Source organism: Nicotiana tabacum, chromosome 9 (assembly GCF_000715075.1).
Source record: "Nicotiana tabacum cultivar K326 chromosome 9, ASM71507v2, whole genome shotgun sequence".
In the NCBI taxonomy this organism is placed as follows: domain Eukaryota; kingdom Viridiplantae; phylum Streptophyta; class Magnoliopsida; order Solanales; family Solanaceae; genus Nicotiana; species Nicotiana tabacum.
In genome coordinates, this window is record NC_134088.1 from 40,519,404 (window position 1) to 40,541,928 (window position 22,525).

Consider the following 22,525-nt stretch of genomic DNA (forward strand, 5'->3'; position numbering starts at 1 on the left):
CTCCATCAGACATCTCTTATACCCCTCAGCAGAATGGGGTTGCAGAAAGAAAGAATAGGTACCTCATTAAGACTGCTCGCACACTTCTCATTCAGTCATATGTTCCGTTGCTTTTTTGGGACGATGCAGTTCTCACAGCTTGTTACTTGATTAACCGGATGCCTTCATCTCCTATCCAGAATCAAGTCCCGTATTCAGTATTGTTCCCCGAGTCACCTTTATACTCCCTCCCCCCTTATTCATAACTTAGCCCCTGAGAAAGATAAGTTAGCTCCTCGTGCTCTCAAGTGTGTCTTCCTTGGTTATTCCCGTGTTCAGAAGGGATATCGTTGCTACTCACCTGATCTTCGTAGGTACATTATGTCAGCTGATGTCACATTTTCTGAGTCTCATCCTCTCTTTACCTCTTCTGATCATATTGATATATCTGAAGTCTTACCTATACCTACTTTTGAGCAATCTATTATTGCTTCTCCAATATCCCTAGCCACTAAAGTCTTACCCACACCGACTTTTAAGGAGTCTACTGTTGTTCCTCCAATATACCCGCTGCAAGAATACCACTCTTGACTTATCATCGTCGTCCTCGTCCAAAATCACGCCCCGCTGATTCACGTCTTGCACCTGACCTTGCTTCTACTCGGACTTATCTCCTCCTAGTCCACTGATTGCACTTCGGAAAGGTATACATTCCACACTTAATCCTAATTCCCATTATATCGGTTTAAGTTATCATCGTCTGTCATCACCCTGTTATGCGTTTGTATCGTCTTTGTCCTTTTTTTCCATCTCTAAGTCTACAGGTGAAGCACTGTCTCATCCAGGATGGCGACAAGCTATGATTAATGAGATGTCTGCTTTATATACAAGTGGTACTTAGGAGCTTGTGCCTCTTCCTTCACGTAAATCTACTATTGGTTATCGTTGCGTTTATGCAGTCAAAATTGGTCCAAATGGTCGGGTTGATTTACTAAAGGCTCGTCTTGATGCCAAAGGGTATACTCAGATATTTGAACTCGATTACAATGATACTTTCTCTCCCGTGGATAAAATAGCATCAGTCCGCCTTTTTTTATCCATGGTTGTTGTTCGCCATTTGGCCTGTTTAACAGTTGGGCATTAAGAATAATTTCATTCACGCTGACATTGAGGATGAAGTTTATATAGAGCAACCACCTGGTTTTGTTGCTCAGGGAGAGTCTAGTGGCCTTGTATGTCGGTTGCGTCATTCACGCTATGATCTAAAGCAGTCTCCTCGAGCCTGGTTTAGTAAGTTCAGCATAGTTATTCGGGAGTTTGGCATGACTCTTAGTGAAACTAATCACTCTATGTTTTATCGGCATTCTGCTTCAAATCTCTATATTTATCTGGTCGTTTATATTGACAATATTGTTATTACCAGCAATGATCAAGATGGCATTACTAAGTTGAATCAACATCTCTTTCGGCACTTTCAGACTAAGAATCTGGGCAGATTATAGTACTTTCTGGGTATTGAGGTCGCTCGGTCTAGCTCAGGTATTGTGATCGCGCAACGGAAATATGCCTTAGACATTCTTGAGGAGACAGGAATGAAAGGCTGTAGACCTGTCCGAATTCTAAACTTCTGCCAGGACAAGGGGAGCCATTTAGCGATCCTGCAAGATATAGGCATCTGGTTGGTAAATTAAATTACCTCACAGTGACTAGACCTGACATTTCCTTTCCTGTGAGTGTTGTGAGTCAGTTTATGGATTCTCCTTGTGATAGTCATTGGTATGCAGTTGTCTGCATTCTTTGGTATATAAAATCAGCTCCAACCAAAGGATTATTGTTTGAGGACCGAGGCCATGAGCAGATCGTTGGATATTCAGATGTTGATTGGGCAGGATCAACTTCTGATAGAAGTTCTACGTCTGGATATTGTTTTTTAGTAGGAGGTAAATTTGGTGTTTTGGAAGATCAAGAAACAGAACGTGGATGCTCGGTCTAGTGCGGAAGCAGAATATCAAGCAATGGCTATGGCAACATGTGAGCTAGTTTGGATCAAACAGTTGCTCAAGGAGTTGAAATTTGGTGAGATCGGCCAGATGGAACTTGTGTGTGATAAACTGATAATCAAGTTGCCCTTCATATTGCATCAAATCCGGTGTTCCATGAGAGAACTAAACACATTGAGATTGAATGTCACTTCGTCAGAGAAAAGATACTCTCTGGAGTTATTGCTACAGAGTTTGTGAAGTCAAATGATCAGGTTGCAGATATTTTCACCAAGTCTCTCACTGGTCCTCATATTAGTTACATATGTAACAAGCTCGGTACATATGATGTGTATGCACTGACTTGATAGGGAGTGTTAGAATAGCTATGTATATAGTCCTAGTCCCATATGGAATAGGAGTAGAAATATTGTATTGTGTATAGCTATAAATAGGGCTATTGTAAAACATTTAATACAACAACCACCTAGTAAAATCCACAAGTGGGGTCTGGGGAGGGTAGTGTGTACACCGACCTTACCTCTACCCCGAGGGAGTAGAGAGGCAATTTCCGATAGACCCTCGACTCAAGAAAACGAAAAGAGATAATATCTCAGTATCATCAACAGAAAACCATAGAAATAATGACAGCATCATAAGAACCAGAAAATAGATGAAAAGCAATAACAATAACCAGTAAATAAGGCCCGGCACAATGAAAAACGGGAGAATAGTGTGAACACAACATTAACCACTAGCAGTCTAAAACAAACCCTATCCGACTAGCCTCACACCTGTACGAAGTTAAAAAATGTCCAACTACCTCCTAACCTACAACTCTAATGCTCGATCCCCACACCTTCCTATCAAGGGCCATGTCCTCGAAAATCTGAAGTCACGTCATGTCTTGTTTGATCATCTCTCCTCAATATTTCTTAGGCCGCCATCTAGCTCTTCTCGTACCCGCCAAAACCAATCGCTCACACCTACTTACGGGGCATCTAGACTTCTCCTCCGTACGTGCCCGAACCATCTGAGCCTCGCTTCCCACATCTTGTCATCCATAGGAACCACGCCCACCTTATCTTGAATATCTTTATTCCTAATCTTATCCATCCTAGTGTGCCCGCACATCTCAACATCCTTATTTCTGCTACTTTCATCTTCTGGATATGTGAATTCTTAACTGGCCAACACTCAGCCCCATACAACATGGTCGGTCTAACCACCGCTATATAAAACTTATCTTTGAGTATCGGTGGCACTTTCTCCTGATAGAATATCACTAATATTTTCTCCCGTAAGAAAGCACAAGTATATTAAAAGTGATGGAGATAATTTGTCACAATGCTACATCCTAAGATAAATTATAGTCTTTACATTTTTAGTTGGGAGCTAGCAATTAAAGATGATAATTTGCTGATCATTATGTCAAAGCGAATAGACTACAGAGTAAAATTTAAATCTCGAAAGAATTAGATTATGATGAAGCTTGATATAAGAACTAAGCCAACAGTAACACGTACGTAAATTATCAGTTAGACAAGGTTTGTGTACTACAAGATTGACCCAGAGCAAAGATTAGTGTCATAGCTATGAGATCTCTCAGATTATGTCGACGGAAAAGGGCCACATTTGTCCCTCTACTATCGAAAATAAGCTATATTTACCCTCTGTTTCAGTTTCATAATGATACACTTACTATTATACTTTGGAGTTTATTTTACCCCTTATCCGTTGAATCCCTCTTCTAAGCTTGAAAATAACATGTGGCAAGCCCTGATTGAACTAAAATAATCCGCTCCACTTTTAATTAAACCCAACCCGGCCCAGCTTATTTACCCACCCATTCGAACCCCCCTAAATCCCCTCATTCTCTCATTCTCTGCCTTCACCCCTCAGCACTCTTAGAAACTCCAAAGCCATTGCCTTTGCTTTGTTGTTTCCATTAATAGATACACGGACAAGTTCAAGGATGACTTGTTCATCCATCACCGGTTGACAATATTGAACCTTTTGAGAGCATAAAGAAAGAAGAAAAGCCATTGCATGCTCCCGGTCATTGCGATTGTAACGTTAGAGCAGTTTCACAAGTGAGGCAATGCATCAATCAGTTTCAGCTATCGCAATTCTAGCATCTTCATTGATGCATAAGTTTTGCAAAATAATAACACAATCTCTTGCAAGAGCTTTATCCTCAAGAAAAGGAACCAACTTGGGAAGCAACTCCGAAGGTGCAATCAAGGAACCAATTTTGCTACTTTTTGACATGTCACATAACATTTTTATGGTTGATGCTTGCAATTCCCTTCTGCGAGCCCTGATTGAGTGTTGGTCTATTTAGACTGAGAATGAGGGGATTTAGGGGCATTCAGATGGATAGGTAAATAAGTTGGGTCGGGTTGGATTTAATTAAGGGAAAAGGTTCAAATTTACCCCTCAATTTTTGAATATTGTCTACATTAACCTCCGTTATACTATTCGGCCAAATTTACCCCTACCGTTATACTATCCGACCAAATTTACCCCTACCATCAACAAACTTTTAAAAATTACCCCTCAGTCCGTTAGGCGACCCGGAATCTCCCAAATCATTTTAGTTACGTCACTTATTCTTCTTCTTGATCCACTATTTTCAAAATAGTTGGCATTTACCTGCTTTTTTAATTGGAAAAAAAGAAATAAGAGAAAGAAATATTAAAATAATGAAGCGGTTAGTAAACAAAGTATAGTAAATTGAAAAATCTAAATTAGGTAGCTTGTCTAAATTTAAAAAGTATTTACAACACCCAGCTTTAATGAAATCGTTCCACCAAAGGTATGAAGACTTTGTAAATATTAGTAATAGAAGTTGAAGTTCCTTGGAGATTTTGCATTGCCGAATTCAACTTTGCTTTAATCAAATGCCTACGCGTTATGCACTCTAAAGTTAATCGACCGAACTCTATACTAACTAGACAATTACAAAATATATTCGAATATACATATACATACATGATGAGCAGCCGCATATAATACATAACAAATGGACTCATAGAATTTTGCGGTGAGTATATGGTTGAAAAATTATAAAAAAATTTAAATCAATTCCAAAACCATTATCACAAAGAGGGAAGTGGGTGCAATGGTAATTAAAAATATCCATGAATAATTTGTATAGTTGAGTACCTTTAGCATTCACATTAATAGTAATTTCTGAAAATAGTGGATCAAGATGAAGAACAAGTGATTTAAATAAAAGGGAATTGGAAGATTTTGGGTTACCTAACGGAGTGAGGGGTAATTTTTAAAAGTTTACTGATGGTAGGGGTAAATTTGGCCGAATAGTATAACGGTAGGGGTAAATTTGGCCGAATAGTATAATATAGACAATATTCGAAAGTAAAGGGGTAAATTTGGACATTTTCCCACTAATTAAAAGTGGGGCGGATTATTTTAGTTCAATCAGGCTTGCCACGAGTTATTTTTAAGTTTAGAAGAGGGATTTAACCGATAAGGGGTAAAATAAACTCAAAAGTATAACAGTAAGTGTATCTTTGTTATGAAACTGAAACGGACGGTAAATATAGCTTATTTTCTATGGTAGAGGGGGCAAATCTGGCCCTTTTCCGTTATGTCAATCTACAGGAAAAGCAATATTTTTTTAAAACAATAGTCCTCGAGAAATAAAAATACATCAAAGTTAATCAGAAAATTACCTCAAATCTGTTTGCAGCTGCAAGGAATATATCTGGTGATGGCTTTCCTTGTTTAACTTCTGGATCATCACCGCGAACGATATGATGCATCAGTGAAAAAAGTTCACCATGTCTTTGAGTTTTCAAGTCAAAATGTCGCGTGTGTGTACTGAAAATGCATTTATATTAGTTCACTTATTGCATCTTACTTCTTAAACATTATTTTAGCTTATGCAGAATCTAACGTCTACTTGCTATACTAATTGCGCCACCAACATTAAACTTTCTAAAGAACAAAACTAAAAGAAGATGGCATACCCCGTAGCAACACAAATTGGTATTCCATTTGCATGAAGGTGATGAATCAGGCGGCTGGACCCTGTAACAGGACAAAAAGTTAAAAGATGCAAAGAGACTCGTGTATACTAATCTAATTTTGCATTAAACAAAATCAAAAGACTGAAATAATATGCAAGTCAAGTTTCATACTTGATAGCCACTCTACTTCAGAGATAACTGTTCTAAAATTACATTACTAGACACAAGGAACTTGAAAAAATAATTATCCTAGAGGATGTTGGACAAGATTTACAAGAAAGGAGATAAGGAATTAGATTTAAGATCATGGGTGTAATTCTTCCAAGCAATTCTCAAGTTGCTATGCAGCTTTACTCACACAAGCTATAAATGTTAATTTCAATCCTTTTGATAAGATTGAATTACGAAATTTGTCCCACACAGTGCTTTCTACATTTTATGTAGGGACCTACAAATGGTGAATTTTTTGGAAGGAGTTAACAGATGCACAATACACAAAATGAATAGTCAAACTAACCATTTGCCATTGTGATGGTTGGAGCAGAAAGAAACAACTGCAAATCATTTCTCATGTTGGCAGAAATGTTCTAACTTGGAAGAGTGTACTACAAGAGGATAACAGAAGCCTTTTTCCTTGAATAACTAGGAAATCATATGCTCCATTTCACTTAAATATAGAATTTTCTTTTATAATTTTTTTTGATAATAGTGGTATCGAGGCCAGCTTGCATGTACCTCCACTAAATCAATCCAGTACCTATCATCTCCTACTAGCACAGGTACCGGATAGCTCTAGCCACCAAGACTTTAGGCAAATTGGAAGTTTCATCTAGGGTCACCTTTGCTGAGATTCGAATATAATTGATCAAGGTTGTTTCTCCAACTCCCAACCGCTAGGCCATCCTCTGGCGACAGTTCCAAGGCTTTGAAATGCAAAATAAAGCATAAATGTTATAAGGGAAGCTTTTATTTGGCATCTAAAGGTTACCTATCCCTGCATATTACCCGCTTCTTCTTTTGGGTGATGAAAAGAAATGCGGAGCTATTTCCATCAATTAAAGCACAGCCTCTCCAGAACATTAAACTCAGCTAAAGCTATCCCCTATCGGTAAAAGTTCATCGTGAAATACCATATAAGTTAGGCCCCATTAGCCGGCAAAGATGGAGATAAAGAGAAAGGATTGAAACCCCATTAGCAGCTTGTATGTTCAGGCAATATGGGTGTCTCATCCTTAAGAACTGGTTATTCCCTTAGAAAAACTAGGATAAAGTTGATTGCTATAAAGTAGCTAGCTTTGTATGGTTAGTTTCTAAAGAGGCATGTCTGACTCAAGAAAACTTGAAGAGAAAGGGCTTCTAGTTATGCTCTAGATGCTTTTGTATGTGGGAAGGAGTCCGAGACCATCAACCACCTTTTCATTCACTGTCGACTCACTGACCAGCTGTGGCAATTGTTTCTCAGTATGAAAGGAATTAAGTGGGTTATGCCTAAGTCCACAGGAGATCTGCTAAAATGTTGAAACAACATGGGAGGTACAGTGAAGCAGAAGAGATGATGGAGCTCAATTCCAGCATGGGTATGATGGACAGTATGGATGGAAAGGAACTTAGGTGTTTGAAGGAAATGCAGCCCTATACAAAAAGTTAAGATGTGAACTGTATGATGCTATTTTATTTTTGGTGTAAAGAAGAACTTCTGGAAGATGTAGAGGCTTTAGCAGATATCATTGGATCCTTGTAAGACCTTTTAGGGTCTCTTTTTGATGATCCTTTTGCTCTGTATATGCGGCTTCAACACAGCCTTTTACCTTTCGCAAAAATAAACATTAAAGCAGAAGATCTCGTCTCGTTTCAAGAGAGATTCATGAGAACGCGGCCCCCTGCCTTTTCTCTTTCACAAATTTCACAAATAGGAAGTTTAGAATCTGACTTGAATATTGAAGGGAACACCAGATATTATACAAAAAAATTCCACCTGTCCCTACTTGTCTATTTAGCATTATTCAAAACTTAATTTGACATCTTTTGGATCAACTTTTTTTATATAACGGTGGTATCCAGGCTAGTTTGCGCACACCTCGATATTTCTAACTATCACTTCAGAGTATCTTTTTCATGCTAAAATATAAAAATGCACACACATTGTTTTCACCTGAAGCTAAAACCTGAAATTTGTGCCATATACTGGTTGAGAAAATGGAAAACTGAATGTGAGAAGAACTAGGAGGAAAACCAGAGTTTTCTGGAAACAAAAGATTTCTTTAATAAATAAAAAGAAAAATGGCTCTTTCAGTCACATCTCATGACGAAAGGGTTATTGGAAAATCAATAGATTGATAAAAATGAAGGAATGATGTAACAGTCAGAAGAAACAAAACGATGATTACTGAAGCTAAACTCAAAAGTAACTTTGCAGAGAAAATTTGCAGAAGGGGCCATCAAAGGGAACTTGGTCAAAAAGGAAGGTGGCTACTCCATGCCATTTTAAGACAAATATCCAATTCCATAAATGTCTGCTACTCTTATGTAGAACACTGAGGAAGGGTGAGAAAGCTGAAACTTGAGAAATGAATAAAGAAAAATAATCTGCTACAGTGCTACTAGTGCTTAAACTTGTACCTGGCATGAGGTCACTTGTGGGAAACATTTTCTGCAACATTTCCTCTCTTTCTACAAGAAAATCTTCAGCTGTAAGTGAATCACTTATTCCTGTCTCTTCAACAAAGACCCTGGCAGCCTCTATCGCCTTCTTCCCCATCATCTTTGCCTTGAGTGACCAATCAAAAGTCTTATTATACCTAGCAAGTATAATCTCCTGGACCTCCGTATAGAATATCTCCGTGTCTGATACACAAAAGAAAAGCAACACAGAAGCTAGTCAACCAAAACTTGTCTTCAAGTAGCAACTATTCAACCACACAAAGATTTCCTTGTTTCTTTCCAATAGAATCCAACAAACAGGAAAAGCCTGGTAAATATCAATCTCCCCTTTGATCCCCTAAGTTAACAATCTATCCTCACCTCTTCTTCCCATTACTTAGAAGCTATTTTTTTTTTCAAAGAAACATACTGGAGTGTCCTCTCTGCATAAGAAATGGCCTAATGGTCACAAGGTCTCACTTATTCTTGACTAATCTTCTCTGCATAAGAAATGGCCTAATGGTCACAAGGTCTCACTTAAAGAGACTAGATATTGTAGAGTTGTTCACATATCACTTATCATTGACAACTTGTGGTATCAATAAGAAAGGCAACTTCAAAATTCCAAATCAAATAATGCCCTCAAGCAGCGGCTGATTGTTTTGTTGCACCGCATGCGCTCAATATTCTTCCACGAATGAAATTTTACCCTTTAAAAGCTTTTCTAAATTTTTAAAAACGCCCTACAGAATTACTTCTGTCCCCTCCATCCCCTAAGATTTTATTCAGAAGTTCCGTTAAGTATTGTCAAATAGATGAGCTTCCCTACCCTATTTTCACAAATCCTGAGTCTATCACAGCTGACAAGGTATAACATCAAAAGCACAGTATTCAACCTCTTCTTTTCAATCATAATCATATTCTCTATTATGGATTTTTTACCACATTCTATATAAGACCCTCGTATCTCTTTCTTCTGTGAGCTCTTGTTATGAAAGATGTTGCATTTGGGATTGATGCAATTGGAAACGATTTGATAACTTATAGATGACACTTAGAGCAGTGACGAAGTTGCATTTGTTGTTCACTAAATTTACACTGAACTTTCACTGACAAATGCAACTTCGTCGCCGTGTCTATAAGTCATTAAATCATTTCCAATTGCATCAATCCTAAATGCAAACTCACAAAAGGAAGAAATAAGAGGGGCCTAAGTAGATTGTGGTCAGAAATCAATAATAGAAAATATGATTAAGATTGATTATGATTGAAAATAAGGGTAGAACATATCACACTCAAATTTTTTAACTTCACTTCCCCAATGATCACAAATTTTACGACATCCAAAGAACAAACAATTTAAGCAAACGATTGCATACCAAAGGTATACCAACCCTTGAAAAACTACTTACAGGAAATTCCCACGAGCACATTACCAGTTATTGGCAAAATGGGTAATTGGGTCAAGAAACAGTGGGCATTGCATTCTCAAGTCATCCAGATTTGCAAAATAGAATGGAACTATAGTAAATCAAGTAAGAAAGATCTTATACAGAATGATATATACACATATATACCTAAAAGAAGGCCGTCCATGTCAAAGATTACGTGAGTGATTGAGGCTTTTCTTGCAGATGAAGCATCACTGTTGCCCTGATTCGCCATTTTTTTAACAACTTTTAACAACCTGCAAGCGCTGAAAATGTGTAAGCTTCTCGGCTTAATTTGAAGATGTATCTTTTATTTCCCTTCTTGTAGAAAATGCACTAAAGCAGTACTGATGGGTTTAATTGAGTTTTTACCGTATTAGCTGGTTGAACAATATTTTGTTGAAGTTCCAGGAAAAGATTTAAAAATTCTCTCTCGTTTGGCCATATTAAAAAATTAAAAATATTATTTATTCATGGGATATGATCAGTTTTAAAAATAAATTGAAAAAAAAAACTTTAAGTTCCAAAAATTAGTATAGGGCAATTTTTGACTAAAAAATTTTCTTCCACTCACAAAACTTTAACTTTTTTCAAATGAAATGCATGTCCAAACACAAACTTTAACTTCCAAAAGATATTTTTTAACACAATTTCAAAAACTTTTTTTTTCAAGTTTCAATCAAATTTAGGTCCAAACGCTAGAAGTTGCAATTTATAAAAGAGTAAACAATATTTTTTATGAAAAATATTTTCCTGAAAAATAAATATTTGGTAAGTAGGCAAAAAATATATCCCGAGAGCATTTATATATTTTCTAAGCAAATACTATAAGGTTGAGGTGGGGTGATTAGGTAAGGGTAGATATACGCAGAGGGGGCGCAACCCTATTAGGTAAGGGTGGATATACGCGGAGGGGGCGCATCCCTACCCAAAATTTTCATGCGTTTACACTTTAACATATGACGACTTTCACTTTTCCCGTGGTACTTGTTCCCTTTTTTTCCTTTTCTATTCTTTTTTTTTGCTCATTTTCTTAATTTCTAAAAGAAAAAAAATTATCTTTGTATTTTCTCTCTCTTTATACAATCAAATTTTTATTATTTATTTAAATTACATATTTGCTTTCATTTTTTTCTAGATTTTCAATATTGTATATTAATGTGATAGTAATCATTTTCTATCCTTAACTGTGTAATGTCAATTTTTTCTTGTTTTCGAATCGGAGAATCATTTGGTCATATGATCGTGCATTTGTTTATACACCAAAAAACTTGCAAGTCAAACCGACCTTATTCCAAATGAAGCGAACCAAATCGAATTATTTAAAATGGGTCAAATAGACTAAATGTACATCTTAATTCAATCTTATTGACTAGCGGTACATTTGTATTAAAGACAATGGCACTCGTAGCCATCAAACCTTGGCTATGCTTCTAGTTGGAGGGTTGGGTAGTCCGGGGGGTCAGGATAAGTAGTCTGGGTCGGGAGGGATCGGGGGTAGGAGCATTGGGCCGAGAGGTGGGGTGGCGGCGCGAATAATGTGGTAAGGGGTGGGTGGGGGAGGGGTGGAAGGGTGGTGGATGGGATGGGAGAGTTGGAAACATCAATTGGAGAGTATCAAGTATATTTTCCCTCATCTTTCTGTAAAAGTCATTTTACTGCAATTGGAGGTGAAAACTCTAAAATATCGAAGCTAACCAAATATGAAAAAATAAAAAAATATTTTATTTTTCTTTAAACCTAATGCACCCATAATTCTTTCTTGTTTTCTTTCTCTCTTTTTCTTTTCTTGGACTAGAATATAGGTAAAAGGCTTGGCAAGGCTCTAGTCCTAGTGCATTTAAATATAGTGAAAGAGCAATATCCTCCCTTTCTTTAAAATAAATAGAATTTTCTGGAGTAGACGAACAGTACAAAGAGAAAGAGAGACGAGGCAAATACTTATACAATAACTTCTACTACAATAATATTCAATATATAAATTCAAACTATCCATTTTAACTCGTTTTGTTTAATGTTTAATATTTCGTGATTCTTAAATGCAAGAAGTTATATATGTTTTTTTTTCTAGCATATAGATCGAGCAAATACATAGACCAAACAAACTTGAGAGAAAAAAGCAGCATATCCTTAATCTTTACATATGTTGATAAAAAATTAAAATTCATGGTAGCTTATACATTGATCTCATGCATTGCTACAATCGACGATGCAAGTGAGATAAAAATAGTATTAAAAGCAACAACAATAAATAAAGAAAAAAAGAGAATGTATTTGTATTATTAGATGATGGTTCCTCACGATACACCGCTTTCTCATGGAATATAAGCTTTGATAAGGCCAAGTACAATGTCAAAGTAGGGGGTACAATATATAGAGCTTCAATAAAAGCTAAAATGGATGCTAAGTGTTTACGTGTGAACTGAACAAGTTTAAGACCAGAAAGAATAAATAGTCTTGGTCAATATATATCATTTGTGTCAATGTATTATCTCCCCCAGTCGCTTGTCCTGCGTTCAGTTTATATAGGGGTCGGGATCCCTTAGAGTCCAAGTCTTCTAGAATCTTCAGGTAGACTATTATAGTGAAGTAGCCGTTAGCGCCGAGATACATGCTCAAACTTCTTGAAATCGGTTGATGAGCTTGTTGGACGTGGTTCTTACCCTTTTGGACTCTGTAAAGGGAGCTGATATAGATTGTCAATACAATTTCAAAAATTTTTTTTTCAAGTTTCAATCAAATCTACGTCCAAACGCTAGTAGTTGCAATTTATAAAAGAGTATTTATTCCTTTATAGGGTGTGTTTGGTAGGAATGAAAATGTTTTTTATGAAAAATATTTTCCTGAAAAATAAATTTTGGTAAGTACAAAAAATATGTCCCAAGAGCATTTATATATTTTCTAAGCAAACACTATAAGGTTGAGGTGGAGTGGTTATAGCTGAAGTAAGAGTGGATATATGCAGAAGAGAGGGGAGCGCATCCCGACCCAAAATTTTCGTACTTGTTCCTCTCTTTTTTCTCCTTTTCTTTATTTCTATAAAATAAATTATTTTTGTATTTCCTCTCTCTTTGTACAATCATACTTTTATTAGTTATTTAAATTATATATTTACTTTCATTTTTTTCTAGATTTTTAATATTATATTTGAATGTAATAGTAATCATTTTCTATTCTTATATATCTAATGTCAATTTTTCCTTGATTTTTAGTTGGAGAATCATTTCGTCATATGATCGTGCATTTGTTTATGCACCAAAAATCTTATAAATCGAACTGACTTAATTTAAAATGAAGCAAACCAAATCGAATTATTTAAAATGAGTCAAATAGACTAAATGTACGTCCTAATTCAATCTCTTTGACTAGCAGCATATTTATATTAAAGATAATGCCGCTCGTAGCCATCAAATCTTGGATATGCTTCTAGTTGGAGGGTTGGGTAGTCCGGGGGTCAGGATGATGAGTTTGGAGTCGGGAGGGCACGGGGAGGGAGCATTGGGCCGAGAGGTAGGGTGGCGGCGCAAACAGGGTGGCAAGGGGTGGGGGTGGGGTGGAAGGGTGGTGGATGGGATGGGACGGTTGGAACCATCAATTGGAGAGTTTCGAAAATATTTTCCCTGCTCTTGTTATAAAATTCATTTTACTGCAATTGGAAACGAAAATTCTAAAATATTTAAGCTAACAGAAAAAAAAAATTGAAAAAATATTTTATTTCCCTTTATACCTAAGACACCCATAATTCTTTCTTGTTTTCTTTCTTTCTTTTCCTTTTCTTGGACTATAATATAAGTAAAAGGCTTGGCATGACTTTAGTCCTGATGTGTTTAAATATACTGAAAGAGCAATATCTTCCCTTTCTTTAAAATAAATTTTATTAGAAGCAACTAAATTTTCTGGAGTAGACAAAATAATACAAAGAGAAGGAGAGATGAGGCAAATACTTATACAAGAACTTCTACTACAATGATTTCCAATATATAAATTCGAACTATCCATATTGCTTCATTTTAACTTATTTAGTTTAATGTATAATATTTCGTGATTCTCAAATGCAAGAAGTTATTTCTATTTTTTACTAGCATACAGATCGAGCAAATACTTAGACCAAATAAATTTGAGAGAAAAACGTAGCATATCCTTAATCTTTACATATGTTGATAAAAGAATTAAACTTCATTGTAGATTATACATTGATCTCATGCATAGCTACTGTCGACGATGCAAGTGAGATAAAGAATAGTACCGACAATAATAAATAAAGAAAAAAAAAGAGAAAATGTATTTGTATTATTCCATGATTGGTTCCTCATGATACACCGCTTTCTCATGGAATATAAGGTTTGATAAGGCCAAGTACAATGTCAAAGTAGGGGGTACAATATATAGAGTTTCAATAAAAGTTAAAATGGATGTTAAGTGTTTACGTGTGAACAGAACAAGTTTAAGACCAGAAAGAATAAATAGTCTTGGTCAATATGTATCAGTTGTGTCAACGTGTTATATCCCCCAGTCGTTGATGACGTCCAAATCAACTACTAAAAAGTAAATAGACACGGTCGCATGCAATATAATATACCCAACTATGAGTCGGGGTCGAATCCCATAGAGAACAATATATATGCGATTAGGCGTGTAAGAGAATTATCACTTATTATGCTAAGCCACACACTTAAAAAGGTTTTGAGAAAATATTTATGTCTAAATGCGAATATGCAAACTAACCTAGAAAGCGAGTAAAATGATCAATGGCTACAAGCATGGATGCAATGGGAATTTTACACTCAAGTAACGATCCAATGTATTTCACGATTTTACAAATATGAGCGAGTGTATGTTAATTAGCCTCGGGTAATAATTCTTTATTAGTTTCTTCGAAGACTAACAAGACTTCCTAATTGAATTATCCCTAAAATAATTAAGAGATTAAGCACACCCGAATATGGCTACAAGTAGTTCAATCCTATCCCTAGGTCGAATCTATAAAGTGAGGGTTAACGCCTCAAGTTCTTGTTAATTAATATTTCCCAACCTCAAATTATCTTTTCCAAAATTAATTCGAAGTTAATGGGCGAGTCTTAGGATTAGCTAATCCTTTTGGAAACATTAAAGAATAAGAATAATTAAAGAAACAATAACTCACTTCAATATAAATAAAAATGGTTCAATACATAAGCACAACAAGATATTTAATCCACACTTTAAATATGAATATTCCCATAAACAAGATTCAAGTGTTGCAAAAAATACTACACACTTAAATATTCAATACAAAGCAAGGAAATGAAGAAATGACCATAAATGGGTAAGAAATTCTCAACCAAAAGCTTCAAATCTTCAAGACCTAAGTGTGTGTGCAAGAACCCTAGCTCAAAAACTTGTGTTCTCTAGTCAAGGAGACTGAAAATAATCCAAATATGTCCAGAGATCGGCCAAAGATATTTTATAAATGAGCTAGGTCGTGTATTAAAGGGTTTGGGGGTCGAAAACGTGAAATGCCAAAACTGCCCAATTTCTGCCCGATTATAATGCTATGCGATCGCGTGAAAAAGCACCGCGATCGCGGAACAACATATGATAAGCTTCGCGATCGCACAACAAACCACGCGTTCGCGTAGTATAATTGACTAGCCGCTGACCATGCTTTCTTCTTCGCGTTCGCACACCTTCAACTGTGTTCACATAGCTTCATTCTCCTGAACTTCTGCGATCGCATATAACTCTCTGCGATCACACAGAGCAATAACTGGCAACAGTCCATTTTTCCCAATTTAATACATTTTGACTTGTTTTCTTTCGTATCTTCTCCAAATCATATGATACCTAAAATATACCAATAAACCTCAACAAATGCCTTAGTTTCTCAATAAAATCATGCAAAAGTCTAAGTATCAAGAAGAGGTAAGTTGGTAAAATACCAACTATCAAACCCTCAAGCTTAAAATATTGCTTGTCCTCAAGCAATTCAACAACTAAGAACATCCTTTAATAAAATTATCAATTAAGCTCAATGACATACCAAACATCATTTTAAGTCAAAAAGGTTCAAATTGAACACAATCTAGTGACTTCGGTTAGTACCAACAATTAATCCAAAGCATATGAATGGCCAACAAATTTTCACAAATTTTATTTCAATTCAAGTGCCCAAATACCACATTAATCAAAGAAGCAACTAAGTCATGACACTAAAGCTTCAAAATTTGCCTCATTATCACAGACAATTTTCTTTTGTTCATTCCTCCCAATTGGAGATTGGATTAAATTCACAGCCCAAAATTTCATGTGCGCTCACTTAAGAGAGAATCCCAACTCATAAATTACAATTTAAATACAAATGAGATATCAAATGGAAATAATTAACTCTCTCTCACACAAAGATATTCAAATGCATATAAGTAGTGCCATATGCTTGCCCTTCATGTATTTCTCCACTAATATAGACACTTGGTTCAAAATCAAGTAGGACTTAAAGGATTGTAATGTAGGTTTTTGGTTAAGGTAGGGCACAATTTGGATAAGAGTGACTCAAAACCTCCCTAAGCACTACAATTTGCAACAATTACACACTTTCTTTAAAAACTTTTTCATCCTTTCTTCACTTTTCATTTCACACCTAATCTTTCCTTTATTCGTAACTCCTTATTTTTCCTTCCCTTTTCTTCTTTCTTACTCTTTTTTTTCAAAAATCAAGGAAGTTTTCACTATTTTTTTTATTACCTTTCACCTTTTAAGCAACTTCCACATCACAACTTTTCTAACCTTCACCCCCAAACTTAGGCTTTTAGCCTATGTTTACACTTTCAAAGTACTTAGGGAGGTAGGATTCCAAAATATATATCAATACAGAATGAAGTGTAACATGGTTGCCAAAGAAAAGGTTTAAAGGCTTAAAAGGGGTTGACTAGGGAAAATATGCAAGGGTAGGAAATTTAAGGCACAATAACGGTCCAAGGAAGGCCTAACATCATTTTTCAAACCAAGTTAGTCTAGGATTTCGCCTTGAAGTACATTCCGGACAAGTTCTAGACTACAAATAATGCAAGAGAACTCACAACAAATCTCGCCACACATGGCACATGCAAACTCGAGTGACATATAAATCCAAAATCCAATTAAAACCAATGAACCCAAAGAAAATCACATATAGCCTAAAAGACTATTTAATGAATCAAAGAGCCAAAAATAGAACCTAAAAGTCACAACAAGGATTATCACTTCAATCATTTTTTATTTTAAAGATCAAGAATTCATATGCCAAAATTTAAATCATGTTGGTACCAAATAAGCCACATGTTGGTTTATGGACAAAAATATCACACCCAATAACTAATTTATTCACTACTAGCTACTAAACTAACAAAAAAATAATTTACCTAAAAAGAGAAAAACTAGACAAGACTAATCCCTTAAGAAAGTTGTCACGCCATCCATCATAGGAAAATGTCACCCCGTTCGACACAAATTATTTCCTTGGAAAAGAATCAAGGCATAAAGAAAAACCAAGGAATTTAATTAATACTACTACAAGTAAATAAAGTAACAAAATAAGAAAATAAAAACTAATGCTAACATACTAGAATTAAACTACAAAATATCACTAATAAACTACAAATATTAACCAATCTATACAAGTTTAAAAAAAATAGTCATGCTCTAAATACATCATCACATATAAATGAGCCACCCCCAACCTAAACTGTTGCACTGTCCTCAATGCAACTAAACAAAACAAGATAAAATGAAAGAGGTGCTCCCTAAAACTGCATCACTCGGAGCTGGAGGTGGTGGGAAATTTGAGCTCCGAATCCTCCTCATCATCGTCCTCTGATTCATGTGAGCCACAAAATGATCTCAGCTTGTGCATCATTTTGGACAGGAATTTGCTTTTCTTTTTCTCATGCTCCTTGAACTTCAGTTGTTGCCTCTCAATCTTTCCTTGTCTTCGGCTCATGTCTTCCAATGTGTTTTTGATTGCTTTTTATTCCAGAACTATATCATCCAGAGATGGCTCCTTACCAGTCCCAGTTGAAGTGCCCTCCTCAGATAGACCAGACGGAAGGCCAACTACAAGTCGGTGAATGTGTGCATTGACGCCATAGATTTAACTGGAGGGGTAGCGAATAGTGGGAGGTCAATAAGGAATTAGAGTAATGGGGTCATGTAGCCCTATTGCAAATGTGGAAGAACCACAGGGCCCAACGACAGTCTCAGTAAACTGCCCAAATGAAGGATATGATACATCAATCCTCCTCTTCTTCTGCTGCCCGCCAGTTGGCCCCTTTCTGAGCAATGGATAAATTGCCTTGCCTGGGTCCTTCTCAGAATCATTCGGTTCCTTTAGTACCCCAACATCATAGCATAACTGAGTGATCAGAAGTAAATGGACACGGCCGCATGCAATATAATATACCCAACTATGAGTCGGGGTCGAATCCCACAGAGAACAATATATATGCGATTAGGCGTGTAAGAGAATTATCACTTATTATGCTAAGCCAAACACTTAGAAAGATTTTGAGAAAATATTTATGTCTAAATGCGAATATGCAAACTAACCTAGAAAGCAAGTAAAATGATCAATGGCTACAAGCATGGATGCAATGGGAATTTTACACTCAAGTAACGATCCAATCTAAATTTCACGATTTTATAAATATAAGCGAGTTTATGTTAATTAGCCTCGGGTAATAATTCTTTATTAGTTTCTTCAAAGACTAACAAGACTTCCTAATTGAATTATCCCTAAAATAATTAAGAGATTAAGCACACCCGAATATGGCTACAAGTAGTTCAATCCTATCCCTAGGTCGAATCTATAAAGTGAGGGTTAACGCCTCAAGTTCTTGTTAATTAATATTTCCCAACCTCAAATTATCTTTTCCAAAATTAATTCGAAATTAATGGGCGAGTCTTAGGATTAGCTAATCCTTTTGGAAACATTAAAGAATAAGAATAATTAAAGAAATAATAACTCACTTCAATATAAATAAAAATGGTTCAATACATAAGCACAACAAGATATTTAATCCACACTTTAAATATGAATATTCCCATAAACAAGATTCAAGTGTTGCAAAAAATACTACACACTTAAATATTTAATACAAAGCAAGGAAATGAAGAAATGACCATAAATGGGTAAGAAATTCTCAACCAAAAGCTTCAAATCTTCAAGACCTAAGTGTGTGTGCAAGAACCCTAGCTCAAAAACTTGTGTTCTCTAGTCAAGGAGACTGAAAATAATCCAAATATGTCCAGACATCGGCCAAAGATATTTTACAAATGAGCTAGGTCGTGTATTAAAGGGTTTGGGGGTCAAAAACGTGAAATGCCAAAACTGCCCAATTTCTGCCCGGTTATAATGCTATGCGATCGCGTGAAAAAGCACTGCGATCGCGGAACAACATATGATAAGCTTCGCGATCGCACAACAAACCACGCGTTCGCGTAGTATAATTGACTAGCCGCTGACCATGCTTTCTTCTTCGCGTTCGCACACCTTCAACTGTGTTCACATAGCTTCATTCTCCTGAACTTCTGCGATCGCATATAACTCTCCGTGATCGCACAGAGCAATAACTGGCAGCAGTCCATTTTTCCCAGTTTAACACATTTTGACTTGTTTTCTTCTGTATCTTCTCCAAATCATATGATACCTGAAATATGCCAATAAACCTTAATAAATGCCATAGTTGCTTAACAAAATCATGCAAAAGTCTAAGTATGAAGAAGAGGTAAGTTGGTAAAATACCAACTTATCATTCGTTCGTCGCGCGTCCAGTTTATATAGGGGCCATGATCCCTTAGAGTCCAAGTCTTCTAGGAATCTTCAAGTATACTACTATAGTGAAGTAACTGTTAGGGTCGAGATACATGCTCAAACTTCTTGAAATCGATTGAGGAGCTTGTTGGACGTGTTTTTTTTTTTTTTACCCTTTTGGACTCTGTAAAGGGAGCTGCTATAGATTGTAGCTAGGATAGAAATATACAGGTCGTGGATAGTAAGCTGCACTTTTGCGTTCTAAGCATTGTGAGTCAGTTGGGAGAGGGATAAATTGTCAGCTTAAAAGTTCATCTATTTAACTTGTTCTGAAGGAAGCGTTCAGCCTTGTTGAGGACTCTAATCAATAAACAATCTCGCTTGCACACACGAAGCGTGTATAATTTTTTACCAATGCTCGAACATTTTATCTAAGGAAGTGGAAGCTTACAAAAAAAGATGTTGATCTTTTACCATTTGTTCACACCATTGACCTTCACCATCCGCTACCCATAAATCACAAAGATCCAACTCATAAAATGTAACGTTCCGACCAGTCATTTTGAGCTTTAACACTTTGTTAGAGGGTTTGAGACCTTGAGTAGCTACACATTATGCATTATGAGTTGTGTGTATAGTTGGTTTTGATTTTTGAGAGGTTCAGAATTGATTTGGAAGAGTAATTCTCAATTCGGAAGCTTTAAGTTTGAAGAGTTGACCAAGGTTTGACTTTTGAGCAAACGACCTCGGAATTGGGATTTGATGGTTTCAATAGTTATGTATGGGGATTTTGGATTTCTCATATGTTCGAATTTGAATTTGGGTGTTCCTAGAAGATTTTGGCTCTACTTGGTGAAAGTTAGAAATTTGAAGGTTTGGAGAGTTCACAAGTTTGATCGAAAGTTGACTTTGATGGTATCGGTTTCAGATTGTTGTTTCGAAAATTGGAATAGGTCCCTTTCATCATTTGGGAGTTGTGTGCAGAGTTTGGGTTCATTCTGGATTAGTTAGGCTTGAATCAGACGCTTGGTTTGAAGTTGGAAGTTTATGAACTTAAAAGGTTGATCTTGATCGACGATTCTTGGTTTTGATATTAATTACGGTGTTTGGGGATTTTGGATAAGTTCGGATAATGTATTTGTACTTGTTGGTATGATTTGACGGGATCCTGTAGGGCTCGAGAGTCAAGTTGATTTCGGACCATTTGAGTACATATTGGCATTGCTAGTTTTTGGTAGGAATCTGGTGCATCGCACTTGCTGCTTGGAGCAGTGCACAGTAATGACCCGACCGGTCATTTTGAGCATTAGCATTCTGTTAGGTGGTTTGAGGTCTTGATTAGCTTCATATGATGTATTACGAATTACGTGCATGGTTGGTTTTGATTTTCGGGAAGTTCAGATTGATTCGGAAGAGTAATTCTCAATTTAGAAGCTTTAAGCTAAAAAGTTGACCAAGGTTTGACTTGTGATAAAATGACCTCGAATTCGAGTTTTGGCGGTTCTGATAGGTCCAGATGATAATTTTGGACTTGGGCGTATGCCCGGATTTGAGTTTCGGTGTTCCTAAATAATTTTGAGGCTAATTACTGAATGTTGGAAGTTTGAAGATTTGGAGAGTTGATAGGTTTGACCAATAGTTGACTTTGTAGTTTGGGATTTCTAGCCTTGGAATAGGTTCGTATGATGATTTATGAATTGTGTGCAAAGTTTGGGGTCATTCCGAGTTGTTTAGCCGTGTTCGGTGTAAGTTTGGAATTTGAAATAGTTCATTAAGCTTGAATTGAAGTACAATTAGTAGTTTTGATGTTATTTTGTGGGATTCGAGGCATCGAGTTTGTACTTGTTATGTTTTGGGACTTGTTGGTATGTTTGAATGGGGTCCCGAGGGCTCAGGTGTGTTTCGGGGTAATTTCTCCCTTGTCTTTGCTTGCTATTTTTTTCTGATATTCTGGTGCTGTGTGTCTTCTTCGCGATCGCGTGAAGAGGACTGCGATCGTGAAGTGTATGTTCGACCTGGGTGGGTTTTCCTCTTCACGTTCGCGACAGGTGGTCGCATTCACGGAGGTTGAGTGGCTTGCCCATCGCGTTCGCAAAGCGGGGTCGCTGGTGGATTTGCCTTCGTGTTCGCATGGTCTAGGACGCGTTTCCGAAGGGGTTGGCGTCTGTGGTCATCGCATTCGTGAAGTCAGTGACGCGAGTCTGGAACAGTTGTATAAGGTCCTACTTTCGGACTTTGAGCTCATTTTATCATATTTTAAGATTGGGAGCTCGGATTGAGGCGATTGTTTAGGCGATTTTCACCACTTGGATTGGAGTAAGTGTTCTTGACTGAGATTTGATTATTATTCATGATTCCATCATTGATTTTTGCATTTGATTGGTGGATTTAAGAGAGAAATTTGGGGATTTTGGCAAAACTTTTCTAAAGTAAAACATTGAGATTTGAACATTGATTCGGAGTCGGATTTGGATGAAACTTGTATGGTTAGACTCGTATTTGAATGAGTTGTCGGAATTTGTGAGTTTGATCGAGTTCCGTGGTGCATACCCGGGTTGACATTTTGATTGACCTTGAGTATTTGATTAAAGATTCGACCTTTATCGTTTGGGTTTGATTCCTATGGCAGTATTTGATATTGTTGAGTTGTTTTTTGCTAGATTCGAGCCGTTCGGAGGTCGATTCACACGAGATGACACTTTTTGAGTATTGATTTGGCTCATTTGAGGTAAGTGTCTT

At 36.6% G+C, this 22,525-nt stretch overlaps 1 protein-coding gene across 2 annotated transcripts in view; it reads right to left on the bottom strand.

The window, feature by feature from the left end:
- LOC107785265 ((DL)-glycerol-3-phosphatase 2-like) overlaps nucleotides 1–10,374 on the bottom strand; it is a 71,477-nt gene extending 61,103 nt beyond the window's left edge. The window contains exons 1-4 of one of the 2 annotated variants that reach the window (XM_075221634.1): nucleotides 10,171–10,374; nucleotides 8,573–8,797; nucleotides 5,954–6,014; nucleotides 5,657–5,804 (exon numbers count right to left, since the gene is read on the bottom strand). In XM_075221634.1, the coding sequence (XP_075077735.1) occupies nucleotides 5,657–5,804; nucleotides 5,954–6,014; nucleotides 8,573–8,797; nucleotides 10,171–10,258 (522 nt within the window). In that variant the 5' untranslated portion in view covers nucleotides 10,259–10,374. The remainder of the gene's footprint in view (nucleotides 1–5,656; nucleotides 5,805–5,953; nucleotides 6,015–8,572; nucleotides 8,798–10,170) is intronic. The other variant, XM_075221633.1, reaches the window with a different exon arrangement.
- Nucleotides 10,375–22,525: the final 12,151 nt, after the last annotated feature.